This window comes from Pyrus communis, chromosome 5 (genome assembly GCF_041283825.1).
Source record: "Pyrus communis isolate YQ-2024b chromosome 5, ASM4128382v1, whole genome shotgun sequence".
In the NCBI taxonomy this organism is placed as follows: Eukaryota; Viridiplantae; Streptophyta; class Magnoliopsida; order Rosales; family Rosaceae; genus Pyrus; species Pyrus communis.
Window position 1 is genome coordinate 2,260,338 of NC_142569.1, and position 16,985 is coordinate 2,277,322.

At 38.1% G+C, this 16,985-nt stretch overlaps 2 protein-coding genes across 2 annotated transcripts; one reads left to right on the plus strand and one right to left on the minus strand.

Moving 5' to 3' along the window:
• Nucleotides 1–1,667: 1,667 nt before the first annotated feature.
• Nucleotides 1,668–3,740, minus strand: LOC137727073 (polyphenol oxidase latent form, chloroplastic). The gene has a single exon (XM_068466011.2). It carries the CDS (start codon nt 3,639–3,641, stop codon nt 1,881–1,883), a length of 1,761 nt encoding a protein of 586 aa, XP_068322112.2. The 5' UTR covers nt 3,642–3,740; the 3' UTR covers nt 1,668–1,880.
• A 3,996-nt stretch (nt 3,741–7,736) lies between these two features.
• LOC148696544 (uncharacterized) lies at nt 7,737–8,263 on the plus strand. Its single transcript, XM_088693220.1, has 2 exons — nt 7,737–8,139; nt 8,226–8,263. The coding sequence occupies exons 1-2, from the start codon at nt 7,737–7,739 to the stop codon at nt 8,261–8,263; spliced, it is 441 nt and encodes a 146-aa protein (XP_088549346.1).
• The last annotated feature ends 8,722 nt before the right edge of the window (nt 8,264–16,985 follow it).

Below are 16,985 nucleotides of genomic sequence, written 5' to 3' on the forward strand. Positions count from 1 at the left end.
TTAGTACCACACCCAGGCAGAAATGAATACAGATCTTGTCTTTGTTGTGTCCTTGTAAATTGTATTTTCTTATATATACATATATGTTTTAGTTGTTACATTAGTTCCATGAGCTCGACCTGTGTCTCGCGATTATATCCGAAAAAGATATTTTTTAATAAATTTAAAAAAAATATAAAACTAATAAATTATTGAATGAGCTATGTTTAGCCGATTTAACCGTTTCAATTGGAAATGATATATAAATAATGAATATGATCTGACACAGTTCATAAAAATAATTTCTTGCAGGGTTATAATTTTGAATTGAGCTATACTTAGTCACTTTAGTTAGAGAGGCCTAAGAAAAAAGAAACTAACAGAGAAGCTTCCCTCCCTGGAAAATAATTCATGTTAAATATAATGTCATTCTAACTTACTAACCAGTTACCATTTAAGTGCTACAATATATATCATTTTTTTATTGATTCTCAAACAGTTACTACAATGAGAGACACAAAAAAGGAGACAGCAGATCTTGGCCCTATGATAGGATTCTATGTAATTGCTGACTCAGCATATAGAATCAGTGATGTGGATGGGCTAACTAGGATAACAGATGGTTGCTAAGTGAATAAGGGCTCGTTTAGAAATGTTTTTTAAATGATTGAAAGTGCTTTTAATAAAAATGTTTATGAAATCAATCCTTAGTAAAAATCTAATTAGATCATGGAAAAGCACTTTATATGCTTCATGCAAGAAGCACATATCTGATGCTTCTTCATAAAGCACTTAAAGTGCTTTTAGAACCCAAAATCAATTTTACCAAAAACGTTTTCGGTCATTTTAAAAGTACTTCCAAACGAGCCTTAAGTCTGTTAGAGAAGGTTGTTAGTAGTTAATTTGCAGGATAAGCTAGGCAGTGACTACATAAAGATTAAGTCTGTAAGAGGAAAGGTTGTTGTAAAAGTTGATATTGTAATGAAATATACCCAGTTACTGTTACATTGAGTAAGCAGCCGAGTAAGGGTTGTATCACCTTGGTATTCCACCTTGGATTCGATTACGTCACACCGAAAGTGAGTGCGTTGCTGCATGGTTGGGATTTAGGTGTCCATTGGTGGAGCCGAATCGGGTTGATCGTGATGCACTGTTGCAGCAGTGGCAGCAGACTTCTCGAATTTTCTTTCGGTTCGGTTTCTGGTTTTGGGCTCTTGGTTGGGCTCTTTTTGGTTAGCTTGGGAGGTCCATTTTTGCTTTGTGTCTATTTGTATGTGGGTCTTTTCTACGTAAGTTTGTGTTTTTTGTTATAAAATTTAGAATTTTAACAAAAAGTCCACAATATTCTTCATATCGAAAATCATATTTTTACATTAAAAAATCAATTCTGATACTATTCACTTTACTATTTATTTTGTCCTTATCATTAAGACTCAAAGTTTTCAAGTTCTTTTCATTAGTTTTCTTTAAAATTTACCTTTCTTCCAAAAAAAAAAAAATAATAATAATAAAGCTTTTTATGCTAGTCGCCACCACATATTTAGCTTTATTGTTGTTTTACCCCTACACTTTTTGGCTTACATGATTGTTATCTTTCTCTTTGCGCAAGATTATGACTCCATTGTCAGTCCTCATTATCACAAACAACAATAATAGTAAAGTAGTATACCATCATTAATTCTGGAAAATTATGATTAAACTCCACCATCAATTCTTTATTCAATAAATAAACACACCGAAACACAATAGTGCTTTTATTCACGAGGAACACCAACCATCATCTGCCACGTAAGCAGTAGATGAGCACATTACGTACGTTCAGGATTAATTAGCTAAAAAAACATGATTAAACCAACCCAACAACAACAACAACAAGAACCAACAATAACATTAATTAACACTCAGGTAGTATTAATGAGCTCAATGCTAAACCCTCCGATGGTGATGGGCCCCTTCCCAACTTTCGGCACCAAAGTCACCACCAAAGTGCTGTCTGTCTCCGCATCCAACTCCTCCAACAAGCTCGTAATGCTCAGCCGCAGGTTCGTCTTAATATTTTTCTTATGCTTATGCGGCACGTGAACAAAACTCCCAGCAAACTCCGACTTGTCTTTCCCGGCCAGCGAGTCCGCGTCATCGTTCACATACACGTCGAACTTCACAGTCTCATTCCCGGCAAACTCAATCCCCGTAATCACCAGCACCTCGTCCTGCGCCTTCTTTTGGGCAGCTGTCCGCTTCGTTGCAGACGGCCTCGTCACCTCGACGCTGATTGTATCCGACAGTGTAGCAGGGAACGTTGCAGTAAGATCAGAAGATGAAACCGTGGCCTTTCTCTTATTCGTCGACTTACGAGCCGTCGGCTTATACTCCAACCACGGGATCGAGACATTCTCGTCGTACACGTACCCGAGTTTTTTCGTGTCGAGCGAGTCCCGAACCTTGACGCGCACGAGATTCTTTTTCTCGTCGTAGAACAAGAACTCCGTGTCCAGCCAGTCGGTCTTTTCTATGTACGTACCGCCCAACTTATCTTTATATATAGACCACATGCGGTCCACGTTGGAATGGTGGGAGTAAAACATCGGATCCCTCCCCGAAGAGTAAAAGGCCCCCATGTCCTCCCCGTTTGTCTGGGTTGGGTCGCCAGTCCAAAAGTGAATATTGTTATGGGGAATGCTCTCAATGTTTCCGGCGCCAGGGCTTGGGTCGTCCCCTGCGCTGTAGGGCTCTCCGTAGAAGAGTCTGTGAGAAGTGGCCTTCGACACCATCTGCTGATACATCGTTGTTAAGTTCTCTGTGATTCGTGTCGCGTCGTCGACGTCATCGTCGGTCCCGCTGTAATTCAAGTCCAGGAGCTTCGGGGGCTGATGCGCTGCATTTCTGTACTGGTCGTAGAGGGATGACGACGTATCGGTGAAAATCTCAGGAATGTACATGCCAGCTGGCGCGTCCCAGTTCCAGAAGGGGAGGGCGAAGGTTGGGTCCCCAATGAGCTCGCCCAAGATTTTCTCGTAGAAGTAGAGGTACCAACGATGGAACGGGAAGAAGAGCCAACAGTAGTGAACTTGGATTTCCAAATCCGAATATCCGACTTGTGGGTATGCACCGTCGCAGTAGGAGCAGTGTACCATGGCCTGTTGGGCGTGACTGCGCGGGTCATCGTCTGGAAGTGCCCGCATCAGCTCGACAGCCTTTTTGTATTTGGCCAAGTATGCAGGGTCGTTTGCAACGTCCTGGGCAGCGGGCCTAGTGCGGAGTGGGCCTGAGTCGGGGAGTTCGAAGTCGATGATGGTCGTGGTGCTAGGTGGGCAACAATCGATGGTGGACCCGTCTGGCTTGTCGGCAGGGCCACAAGTGGTCAGGTCTGGAGCGGATACTGGTGCGGCAAAAGCAAATGGGTTTCCTGCCGCACCGTAGAGACCCCCGGCGCCTAAACCTATCAGCATGTTCCTCCTGTCGAGTCTTGCTAGGCCCTGGTCTGGGTTATCATTGTCACCTTTTGTTGCTTTGCAGCGCACTCTGCCCGCAAGGCATTGTTTGGGTTTTCCTTGCAGTGGAGTCTGGGATTTGTTTGGGAATAAAGGAGAGCGGAAGAGGGTAGTTGTGGTAGAGTGCAGGGCGGCCATTGTAGAAGTTGGTGGTAAGGGAGATGAAGCCATGGCTGAATTGGTTTTCCTTTCCACTCTGCAATTAAGAAGGAAAGGGGATTGCGATGTTTTTATAGTGGAAACAGGCGCGACCGCACACTAAAAATGTGTGTATGCAAAATTAATGTTGGATTAATGTAGAGATATTAAATTTGTTGATTAAATTTATAAATTAAATGATATGTTATCAATAATAAATAGACATGTTTATCAATATTTAAATAATAATTTAATTATTAATTTATAAAAAGTGTTTACAAATTTAGTCTTTCAAGAATTTCAAAGGCTAACACTAAAGAGATTAAATTTATAGATAAAATTTGTAAACTAAATGATTTGTTACTAATAGAAATGAACACGTAGCTTAAGTAATAACTCATTATCAACTTATATGTTATTTAATTTACAAAATTTTACGTGTAAATTTAATTCATTATTTAATTTCAAAAGTTAAAAAAGAAAAAGACTTCTGTCACAAAAGTAAGAAAAAAGGTAGTGAACATGCATGAGTGCACTGTTCTTTTATCTCCAAAACCTAGAATATGCAGCGCACCTACTCCATCACCACTCATGGAAAAACACGTTTAACAATTAAATATTATAATGTTATATTTTCTTTCGACCAAGAAAAAAATATTACCTCTTTTTTTTTTTATCACATTTTTGAATTAAATATATTAGAACTTAATCACGAGTTGGTAATTTAGTTGTAAATAGCGAATTATGAGATTTTTTTTAAAATTAAAAACTGGAGATCTCTAGTTCGAAATCCGCTGCTAGTGTGGAAGCCAGACTTGTAAACATAAGAAAGTTAAAATGCTTCTGTAAGTCTTTCTGGCTACCAAAAAGAATGAATAACCATAATTTAGCACGAGTTTTTACTTTTTTAAAAAATAAAAAATAAACAAATATTGGAACTTCACATCAATAATTGGATATTGATTCGATCATATCTTTTGCGGGAGGTGGCAATTTTGTACTGGAGAAACAATGTTTATCTGTCACTGTCACGTTTACAAACCATATGTTTAAAGAGTTATGGATCCCAGCTTGGCTGCTAGTTTGAACAAGAGTGCGTCTTTGTTCGACTCCTAAAATGGGGTGATGTTCGCTCTTTGTTACCGTTAAATTAGTTTAATTAAATTAATTTAAGATACAAATTTTGAAATTTAAATTAATTTAAGTAATCAATAAGATCGAGCTTCACTTCTACTTTAGAAAATAAGAGAGCATCACCCTCACTTTAAAAGGTAAAAAAAGTTGCACTTGTAGTGTCGGTGGTTCAAACGTCAGTATTATTATTTTAAGAAGTATACCCTACATCTTAACAAGAGCGTGATTAGTGATGTGATCCTTTCTCTCCTAACCTTGTTGTTTTATCTTCGTTGCTTTGGTTAATGCCAGGGGTGAGTGACGTTTGGTGAGGTATGCTTGTGGGAGGTTTGGTGAGCTTTGATCCGAAATATATGAAGGATTTGGAGTTACTTGTGTGTGTGTGTGTGTGTTTATTTATTTATGTACTTACAATTATTTTTTCAGATGGCTTATCTACTTGTTTTTTTATTTGGCCATCGATCGGATTCTGAAGCAGCCCGGCCAGTGATCAGGGGCAAATCTTGGCAAGGATCAAAGTGGGCACGTGCCTCCTCAAGTTTTGGTCTAAAACAATTAGTCTGAACAAGAATCAAAAGTCTACTTAAATTATATTCACCTCATGTCGCTCAAAAGAACGTTAAATTATACTACAACGAATAATAATCAACACACCACTACCACGATTAATTTTATCCCTCGTTTCTCTTTCAAAACCTTTAGGAGGCGGATATGCATAGCATAAAAATATTTAGTTGTAGAGTTAATTATGGCAGATCACAAAGAAAAATTTCTTCCTTCTATACATCTAATAAATTTGACCTGCCAACCCTATACCTATACAATTTATTTATTTGTTCACCGTAAAAATATTGATCTTAAAAATACAATTAAAATAACAGAAAGGTTGGGGATGAAGCCCAAGTACACAATAAATGTATGGGTAACTGGCCAAGTGCTCAACAAAATGTCTCACTTAAATTGAAAAAAAATGGCATTGCATGAAGAGATTTTTTAGTGTCACCGTTACGTGAGATGGTATATCACGTGTTCTTATATAAATGGTGGGTTATGTGTGTTAAAATGTTAATAACTTAAAAATTAAAATTTTCCATCACTTGCATAAAAATATGTGGTGTATCATCCGTGTTCCCGTCATAACTAAAAATTTCTCCATTGCGTGTGCTCTTTTTGGAATTCCAAGAGGGTCTGCGTCCGCCATTACTATGGATGGACAACGTGACAGGGTTCTGGATACAACCAAATATTAAACAGATACACATTCTATAATTGGAGTAAAATGATAATATCATTTTGCGGGAACTGGAAAATTCCGTTCAAATAAAGGGAGAGAGAAATAGACAACAAACAAAAGAGCAAGTAGAAGGGGTACATATGGATTAAATCGACGGTCTTGATTCCTTTTGCTAATTAGGATTTATCATCATAAAATCATATGTTAGTGCATGAGTGAATTATTGTCACCTCATATTCAAATTAAATTAAACAACTCTAAACTCTAAGGTACTATGTCCTGCCTCTAACGCTTGGATAATAAATCACCTTGTGAAATCAAAATAGTAATATAATAAATCAAGTAGTATTATCCTAATATTAATATAAGCAAGCATCATTGATTGTAACGAAGGACCACATGCATCAATTGATCAGCTAATACATTAATAATCACACAACAAAAGTGTATCAATATGCGAGATCTCTCAATTAAAGAAAAGAGATTTTCATTGTTAATAAAGTCAACAGTTTTCGTACCCTATTTATAAAATATATATCCCGGATTTTATATAATAATGTCATTGTCCATCAAGCATCCTTTTACTTTTGTTTAACCTATCCTAAGAAGACAGATTGTCTGTTCTACTGTTTGAATGTATTTGTCCGATTACGTTTAAATCATATAATATATTTTATATTCTTATTATATATAAAAAAAAATTTAATAAAAAATATTAACGTAATCGTGATCTCATAAAATATAAGGGAAAGAAAAAAATATCAAAGAAGAGGACAGACAATCTACCTCCTGTACATACACTAATACGATGCAAGGAGAAAGAATGGTCAAAAGCCGATGAAGGGCTCACCTTACCCGAGGTATTATTCTTCTCCGTTAAAAATCTCAACCGCACATCGGCTTGATTTTTTTCAGGATCAAACGCAGATCTGAATCTCCTTTTTCCATGAAGCTCATAAATTAATTTTAATTGTATTTATTTGTTTGCAGAGGGTATTACGGGTCCAGTACACTGAGAGGGTGTCCAGCAAGGAAACACGTGGAGAGAGCACAAGACGACCCCAAGATGCTCGTCGTTACCTCGAAGCTGAGCACTGTTAGAGTATATTAGTGGTCAAGGGTTAGTGGTCAAGATTATGACATGTGTCACTGGATTATATGAGTTGAGATAGATAGGTTGACATGTATTTATAATGAAAAATATCACTTGTAATGAAACAATAACTGAAGGAATAAAGATCAGTTACAGCACTCCCTCTCTTTCTGAGCTTTCTCTCTTTCTCTCTCTAATCTTTCCTGATCTTTCAGATTCCATAGCTATTGTTGACATGGTATCATCGCCGATCAAGGGTAACACCATTGATTGACGATCCTCTGCTTCCGCATTGTTTTGTTGTTCTCGTCGTTCGTCGTTTGTCGTTGATTGGCGTTACTGCTCGTCGTTGGTGTCGGTTGTTGAAGGTTCCTGGTGCGATTGATTGTCGGTTGCGTCGCGAACTCTATCTTTTGGAGTTCTTCGATTCATCGCTGGTGTTTCGGCGGCTGCATTCTTTCATCTTTGAGCTTCAGGAAGGTGATCTTGTTTCTTCTCTTATCTACTGAAGTGTTTTTGCGATCTTGATAATCTTGATCCCGTATTGTCTGAAACCCTAGATTGTGGAATTTTGGTTTCTGCGATTGTAGCGTCATTTGTGGATTGCTTCTGAGTGTGCATTTTGTATATTTGCGTTACTTGCTTTGTGGTGTTTTCTGGTTAAACAATGGTTACAACTGCTCAATTGGCTCTTACTCAATCCCCAATTTCGTCTCTCATTCCCACTGTGGGTAATACTGTCACTGTCAAACTTGATGATTCTAACTATGTGACTTGGAATTTTCAAATGGAGTTATTGCTGGATGGAAATGGCATTTTTGGTTTTCTTGATGGATCTGTTGTATGTCCTGATAAGACTGAGTTGAATTCTGATGCTTATGATGTTTGGAAGATACATGATAAGGCTTTAATGACGCTTATTACTGCTACCCTGTCAACTGCTGCTTTATCATGTGTTATTGGGTGTAAGAGTTCTAAGGAAATGTGGACTAGTCTTCGAGAAAGATTTGCAAATATGACTCGGACGAGTATTGTTCAAATGAAGATTGATCTTCAGAATATTAGGAAAGGTCCTGAATCCATTGATGCATATCTTCAGAGGATTAAAGATGCTAGGGATCATTTAGTTGTTGTTGGGGTTGTTATTTCTGATGAGGACATTGCTATTGTTGCATTGCGGGGGTTACCTCCTGAGTATAACACTATTAAGTCTGTCATTCGTGGACGAGAAACATTGGTCTCTCTAAAAGAACTGCGGTCTCAATTGAAAGCTGAAGAAGATACGTTGAATGAAGTCACTAAGCAAGTTCCTCTTATGTCTGCTATGTTGGCTCATAAGTCTTCATCTGCGTATGACACTGGAGGTATCTCTGGTACTAAGGATGGTTCATCTAGCAGCTATGTTGGCTCTCAGTCACCATATTCCTATGTGCCTCTTCAACAACCTCCTCAGTTTTTCCCTATTCCTTTCTCACAACCTTTTTCACAGCAACAATTACCCTATCCTCAGTTTCAACAACTTTCTTTTCCTGGACCCTTGGCTTTTGTCTCCCAAAGTGGTTCCGGTACATACAATAATTTCAGAGGGAATAATTTCAAACACAAAGGCAAAGGCAAGAAGTTTTATCAGGGTAATCAAGGCCAGTTTCCACAACAGTTGTCATTTGGTGGAAATCAGTATTCACCTCAGCCTCCTTTCCATTCAGTATCAGGACCACAACAACAAATGCTCTCTCCACAGAGTTATCAACCATTGCAGAAATGCCAAATATGTGATAAAAAGGGTCACTCTGCTATCAATTGTTTTCAACATGGTTGTCAGATTTGCCATAGAGTGGGGCATACGGCTGCAACCTGCTTTGACAGAAATAATTCTTCAGCTCCAGGATATCAGTCATCTCAGCAGTATTATCAATCACCATTTCCACAGTTCCATTCTCAACAGCCTTCGGCCTCACACCAGTCTATGAATTTCCCTGGTCAGTCATCTGGCATGCATTTCAGTGGTCAGTCCTCTGGCATGAGTGATTCTTCTTCTTCTCCTGTGGCTATGACAGCTCAAGCCACTCCCACTCCATCTGCACCTCAACAAGAGTTTTGGCTTCTTGACTCCGGTGCTACTCATCACTTGACCTCTGATATTTCTAATCTTCAGATGGCCTCTCCTTATCCTCATACGGATACTGTCACTGGTGCTAGTGGTGAAGGTTTGCTTATTGCTCATATTGGCAATTCTAACTTTCCAACCAAGTCTCATATTTTTAAACTTCAATCTGTATTGCATGTTCCTCGTTTGTCTCAACATTTATTGTCTATGCATCAATTATGCAAAGATAATAATTGTCGATGTATCATTGATGAGTTTTCTCTCTGTATACAGGATAAGATCACTGAGAGAATATTGTTCCAAGGACTGAGTAATCATGCCGTTTATCCTCTTCCTGTGCTTCCAAAATCAAAGGTCTTACCAGCAGCATTTCTTGGTCAAAAGGTGTCTTCTTCATTGTGGCACTGTCGCATGGGTCATCCTACTAATCACATAGTTAAGCTAGCTCTTAGTAAGTCTGCCATTCCTTTCCATTGTACTACACCACCTCAGTCTTGTACTCCCTGTTTGGAAGGAAAGTTTACAAAACTTCCTTTTCCTTCTCATGCTTCCAAATCTGTAGTTCCTTTTGCAGTTATACATTCCGATGTATGGGGACCTGCACCTTGTATGTCCATTGAGGGGTATAGATACTATGTCTCTTTCATAGACGAATGTACTAGGTATACATGGATTTTTCCAATCATCAATAAAGCTGCTGTCTTTGGTCTTTTTGTGCAATTTCATTCCTTTGTATTGAATTCTTTTGATGCTCATATTAAAATTCTTCAGAGTGATAGGGGTGGGGAATATATTGGTGCTTCTTTTTACTACTACTTCTCAAGCTCCGGAATTACAACTTGTTCCCTTGAATTCTCAGAATTTCCATCATATGCAGACACGGTCTAAATCGGGGATTTCTAAGAAGAAGAAGGTGTATCATACTACAATTCATCTTGATTCTGTTAAAGAACCGACGTCTTACTCTGCAACTTCTAAGTCTCCACAGTGGCAGCTTGCTATGCAGGAGGAAATGGATGCATTACTACAGCAACATACCTGGCACCTTGTTCCATTGCCATCCAATAAAAATTTGGTGGGTTGTAAATGGATATACAAAGTCAAACGACATCCTGATGGGTCAGTTGCTCGATATAAGGCTCGTTTGGTGGCCAAGGGTTTTTCTCAAGAAGCTGGGTTGGATTATTACGAAACATTCAGTCCGGTGGTGAAGCCTACTACTGTGCGCCTTATTCTCTCTCTCGCCGCCACTCAGGGATGGAAACTGAAACAACTTGATGTCAAGAATGTCTTTTTACATGGCTTTCTTGAGGAGGAGGTGTATATGTCCCAGCCACAGGGTTTTGTTAACTAGGATCATCCTGACTATGTTTGCAAATTACAAAGGTCACTTTATGGACTCAAACAAGCTCCCCGAGCTTGGAATGACAGGTTCACCACCTTCTTACTTTCATTGGGGTTTAAGTCTTCTTATGCCGATCCTTCCATGTTTGTTCACCATAATGGTACCAACATGGTTGTGTTATTGTTATATGTGGACGACATCATACTTACTGGTGATAGTGATGCTTGTGTTCAGTCTGTTATCTCTCAGTTAACCACAGAGTTTGACATGAAGGATTTGGGGATTCTTCACTATTTTCTTGGCTTGCAAATTGACTATCACCCTTCGGGCTTATTTGTGCATCAATCTAAATATGTTCATGATCTGTTGCAACGGACGAATATGCTTGAGTGTAAACCATGTCTCACACCCTGTCATCCTAATCAGAAACTTCTCACTCATGGCAGTCCTAGTTATTCCGATCCCACACATTACAGGAGCATTGTCGGCGTTCTTCAATACTTAACATTTACACGGCCTGATATTGTCTATTCTGTGAATCAAGTGTGCCAATTTATGCATTCTCCTCTGGACTCTCATTATGTTGCTGTCAAGCGGATTCTTCAATATCTCCGTAGTACTATCGGCTGGGGCGTCTTTTTTCAACCTGGTTCTCTGTGCTTACGAGCTTACACAGATGCTGATTGGGCTGGTGATCCCAACGATAGGCGGTTTACTACAGGTTTTGTTGTTTTTTTAGGCTCCAATCCCATTTCTTGGAGCTCTAAGAAACAACATACTGTTAGCCGGTCATCGACAGAGGCTGAATACAGGGCTATGGCCATTACCACTGCCGAAGTTGTTTGGCTTCAACAACTTTTGAAGGATCTTCATCTTGACATTTCCTCTCCTCCCAGTTTACATTGTGACATTTCCTCTCTTCCCAGTTTACATTGTGACAATGTCTCTGCTATGGCTTTGGCTACAAATCCGGTTTTGCATTCTAAAGCCAAACACATCGAGGTGGATTGTCATTTTGTGCGGGAAAGGGTTCAACAAGGTGTTATATCTCTGCAATTTGTTGCTTCCCAAGCTCAATTTGCTGATATTTTCACCAAAGGCTTATGTTCCCCATTGTTTACCACTCATTGTTCCAATCTTATGCTTGGTTTACCTAAGCCATAAGATTGAGGGGGAATGTTAAAGTATATTAGTGGTCAAGGGTTAGTGGTCAAGATTATGACATGTGTCACTGGATTATATGAGTTGAGATAGATAGGTTGACATGTATTTATAATGAAAAATATCTCTTGTAATGAAACAATAACTGAAGGAATAAAGATCAATTACAGCACTCCCTCTCTTTCTGAGCTTTCTCTCTTTCTCTCTCTAATCTTTCCTGATCTTTCAGATTCCATAGCTATTGTTGACAAGCACGTCATCCGGAGGTAGATTCTCTACCATCCTGTTTGGATGCTCTTCTTATTCTTTTTTATTTTATGCAGTTACAGTTAAATCATGTTAATATTTTATATTAATTTTTAATAAAAATAATAAGATAAAAAAAATATAAATAAAAAATATTAATAATATTAACATAATTTAACCATAATTGTACAAATAAAAGAAGATGAGAAACGCATCCAAACAGGGGCAGACAATCTGCCACCCCGTCACCCGCACCCTTACCCTTCCCTCATAGCCGTTAATGTGGGCCTTGTTTTCCAGTCCTGCTGAATAGAGTGACGCGGGGTCGCACGGGAAGCGTGGAGACCCACGTGGGGGGTCCCACGGGACACCAAAAACCCATCAAAATATTAGTAAAATACCCACATAAAACTCTGGTGCAATGATGATTGTTGATTTTTTTATTATTTTTATTTTCTTGGCTTAGTTTTAAATAATTAAGAGTGCGAAGGAGTTAGGAACAGGGAGAAAGTAAATATATTCAATTAGAGCGCACAAATACTTTTATTGTGTGTGTGTAAATTAATAAAAAAAAGATTCTCTCTCTAACATTTAAAAGGACATTTCGAATTTTTGTAGGCACAATTACATGACACAAATTAATATGTTTATTTGTTAAAGGGCACATTTGAGATATTTTGGTGCTCAATGGAACTTAAAAAGCACAAATATGTCTCTATGCTCAATGAAAATGCAAGGGGCACATATCAATTGTGTTCTTAGCCCATTTTTTTTGGTGGTGTGATATCCACACCCTATTTTACTTCTCACACATCTTTTTAATTTTCAGTTTTCGGATCGAATGAATTGATTAAGATCAACGGATAAAAATTATCAAGAAGTATGTAAGAAGTAAAATAGGATCACACATCCCTTTTTCTTATAGTGGAAGTTGAAAAATTGCATGTTTGTCATGGCAGTAACTTATTATGCGCATGGAAACAGAACCTGATGCACCCTGTGAAGGAACAACGAAGAACCCACCCCTACCAAAAGCCACCGTTCGTCAGGACCGTAACTATCAAATTAATTATGAGCAAGATTTGTGAGGATGCGATGAAAAAGTTTCACGTAGAGAGAGACTAAATTATGCAAGAGTTTATAAAAATTTAGACTATTTTTTATATTGTCAATTAATTTTATAATGAAACATCAATTGTTTTCATCGTATTAGAGCAAGTTAGTCCATGTATGAAGTCTGATGGCCACACATGCTCTATGTCATCCAATTTGTATTGTTCATATATTAGACCTGAATATTCGTCACACATGAGGAAGCGTGTAAGAATGTGAGGACAAAGTACCACATCAATAATCGACTAAATCATGCAAGGGCTTATGAAGAGTTAGACTACTCTCTATATTACCCCACGCGTGAAATCCAATGAACACACATGTTCCACGTCATCCAATTTGTATTGTCTGTGTATTAGGTTTTAAAATTTACCACGCGCGAGAATAGTGTAAGAATATAAGGACAAAATCTCACATCGATGAGAAATCAAATCATACAAGAACTTATAAAGAATTGAACTTCTCTCTATTTACTAATTAATTTTACAATACAACCTCAAATTTCTTTAAGTTCACCACCTTACTAAAGAGGCCATCCACTTTTGAAACACATGAATAAAAAATATATGGCACGTTTTTCTTCGTCTATGAGGAAATTTACATGAAAAAGAGAGGTTCCAGATTAGCTGACTCTATGCCTTTCTATTTTGATATTATCCTTCATCAATTATTGGTGATAGTAAATTAGTAATAGCTTAAGTCACGTGGAACAAAAGCGGTGACTTCCTAAATTCAATTGTATTTTAGCCTTTTTAGTCTTTAGTCCTTAGTATTTTAATATCTAGGGGGTTAGTTTTATGATTGCCTACTTTATAAGGATTAAAGGTTAATTTCAAAGTACTTTTAAAATCATTAAAAGTGTTTTTAGATAAAATATTTTTGGATTTCAAAATCATTTTAAAGTGTTTTTTTTAGAATTTACTTGCATTTTTACTAAGCATTAGTTCCAAAATCATTTTCACCAAAAACATTTTTAGCCATTTTAAAAGCACTTCCAACAAGCTCTATAATTCTTTCCAGTTTGATTAGAATTAGATAGTGTCCCATTCTATTTTGGATTAGGATTTCTTTACTATAATAAGTTTACCTTCATGCAGTCATTAGGTTTTAGGCTTGGCCATCTCTAACCGAAGGGTCAAGAGGGCCAAGGGGCCGAAAATAGCCCGAAAATCGTCTCTAACCGAGGGCTAGGCCAAAGGGCTCGTGGAATCTGAGAGGGCCCCACATAATCTAAAAGGACCAAAAGGCTGGAGGGCTGGCTGCCAGAAAAAACATTAATTATGTCGGTTATAACCGACAAGAATGCTTGAAAAAAAATTTGAATCCAACAGCTAGTTGACGTCAGCTAGCCGTTGCTAGCTGGTGGCCCTTTTTTTTTTTTTTTTAATTCTCAAAATTCTAATTTTTTTCTTATAAATACCTAAACCATTCATTCACCATTGCTCACAAAATTTTCACCATTCCTACACCATTTCAATTCTCATATTTTCTTTCCTCTTTCAAAAATCTATCCTTCAATTGTTTCAATAATTTTCAAATGGCCTCATCTGCAATGAAAGGTAGGGCTTGGACCCGAAAAGAAGATGAAGCTCTTTGCAAGGTTTATAGATGGGTGTCGGAAGATAGTGTGAGGGGGAATTGTAAAACAAATGATGGTGTTTGGACTCGTGTGTCCAAAAAATACTTAAAGTTCTATGAAGGCACCACTCCAGTGAATATTCGAAACCACGAGAGTTGTTCTTCAAGATGGAAGAAACATCTTCAGCCAAGTTTGAACAAATGGCATTAAGCAATGTTAGCAGCTGCAAGTAGACATGAAAGCGGCACTAATTACTACGACGAAGTAAGTGTTTTCACAATTTATATTAAATATTTAATTATATTACATTTAATTTCATAAATTAATTTCCTTTAATTGTTTTCTAGGTACGCCAAGCAGAGGAATTGTATATGGAGAGTAGCTCGAAACCCTTTCAGTTTCACAGTTGTTGGGAAATTTGTAAAGGGTGGGTGTTATTTGAAGATCCACCACATAGAGCTCTTACACCGGTGTTCGGAACTGCATCCTCAGCTACATATATGGATGAAGATGAATCTCCAACCATTCAACAAACAAGGGTAGAAAATCTATCTTCGGGTGAAGATTAACAAACAATGAAGAGTTGAATAGAAAAGCTTTGCCTTCCAAAGATTAAAATTCTAGCCCTAAGATGGGATAGATGCCAAAATTCGTAGTAAGAGGTCAAGGACGGGTGAGAGACCCCTGGAGCAATTCCAGTTATCCTTTTATTACAGGGAACTTTAACGAAAAGATCCCGGTATTGTTCACTTTAACGAAAAATCACATTTTTACACTAAAGGGTCAATCATGGTCTATTCATTTTACCCTTTATTTTGTCATTTTCGTTAAAACTCAAAGTTTTCAAGTCATTTTCATTAGTTTTCCTTTTTTAGTGTAAAAATTTAGTTTTTCGTTAAAGTGAACAGTACCGGGAACTTTTCGTTAAAGTTCCCTATATTATATTTATAATTTATATTTTGTGTTTTTGTTACATGTTTGCATGATGTTTATTAGTTAGTTGTACTGTCTTGGGCCAAGGACTAGCTTCACATGTATGTTCACATGCACCATTTACATTCACTTTGGATCCAGAGTTAGGTGTCAGCTTGTCCCTAGGTTTGTTGTTTGGACTCGTATGTGATGCGCGCAATGCCAACTTTACGTGATTTAGTACTAGAACGTAAAACCTACACTTAGTGTCACATCCTGACCCGAGCCCCCACCACATCCCAGGCTCGACTTCACCGTAGCACAATATTGTTCGCTTTGGGCCCCGACCACGCCCTCACGGTTTTGTTTCTAGGAACTCACACGAGAACTTTCCAGTGGGTCACCCATCATGGGATTGCTCACATACGAACTCACTTAACTTCGAAGTTCTTACAGAACCCGAAGCCAGTGAGCTCCCAAAAAGCCTCGTGCTAGGAATAGGTGGTCATATACATATAAGGCTTACATGATCCCCACCTCTGGGCTATGTGAGATTTTACAATCCACCCCCCTTAAGGGCCCGACGTCCTCATTGGCACACTTGCACCACACGACATAGTGGCTCTGATACCAAATTGTCACATCCCGACCCGGGCTCGACTACACCGTAGCACGATATTGTCCACTTTAGGCCCTGACCACGCCCTCACGGTTTTGTTTCTGGGAACTCACATGAGAACTTCTCAGTGGATCACCCATCCTGCAATTGCTCTCATGTGAACTCGCTTAACTTTGGAGTTCCTACGGAACCCGAAGCTAGTGAACTCCAAAAAGGTCTCATACTAGGAAAAGGTGGGCATATACATATAAGGCTTACAGGATCCCCACCCCTGGACGATGTGGGATCTTACACCTAGCCTGTTCATGCAACTACTTTTTGTATGAATTGTGTGCCTACATAGATCATGAGCAGTGATTTTCATAGAAGTGAAATTTGATGATTTTCATAACTGTGATTTTATGACAACTATTTGAGTTTTGATGATGAGACAACTTTTATCTTTCTGCACTATGCTCTAAACTTCACGTTTTGTAATAGGGGTTATCACCCAAACATGTTGTGCACTCTGACTTATTTATTTAAAGTTTAAATTTATCCTCAATTTTACACATTAACCTTATTTTATGGCTTCGTCACCTCTGGGTGTCGGCCAGCACACCACGATTCGGATGGACACGTGGACATTCCAGGTAGGGGTGTGTCAGTTTTTGCTTATGCTAAGCTATTAAATTTTAGAAAAACTAATGAAAATGGTTTGAAAACTTTAAGTTTTAATCAAAAGGACAAAAAGGTGTTGTAAGTGAATAGTACCAGTAGTGACTTTTTAGAGTAAAAATGTTTTTTCCGTTAAAAATGACATTTTAATTTTAAGAAAACTAATGAAAAAGGCTT

Coding starts and splice junctions, on each gene's coding strand:
- LOC137727073 (XM_068466011.2), bottom strand. CDS start 3,641: ATGGCTTCATCTCCCTTACCACCAACTTCTACAATGGCCGCCCTGCAC.
- LOC148696544 (XM_088693220.1), top strand. CDS start 7,737: ATGGTTACAACTGCTCAATTGGCTCTTACTCAATCCCCAATTTCGTCT. Junction 8,140..8,225: donor TCTTCAGAATATTAGGAAAG/GTCCTGAATCCA, acceptor ATTTCTGATGAG/GACATTGCTATTGTTGCATT.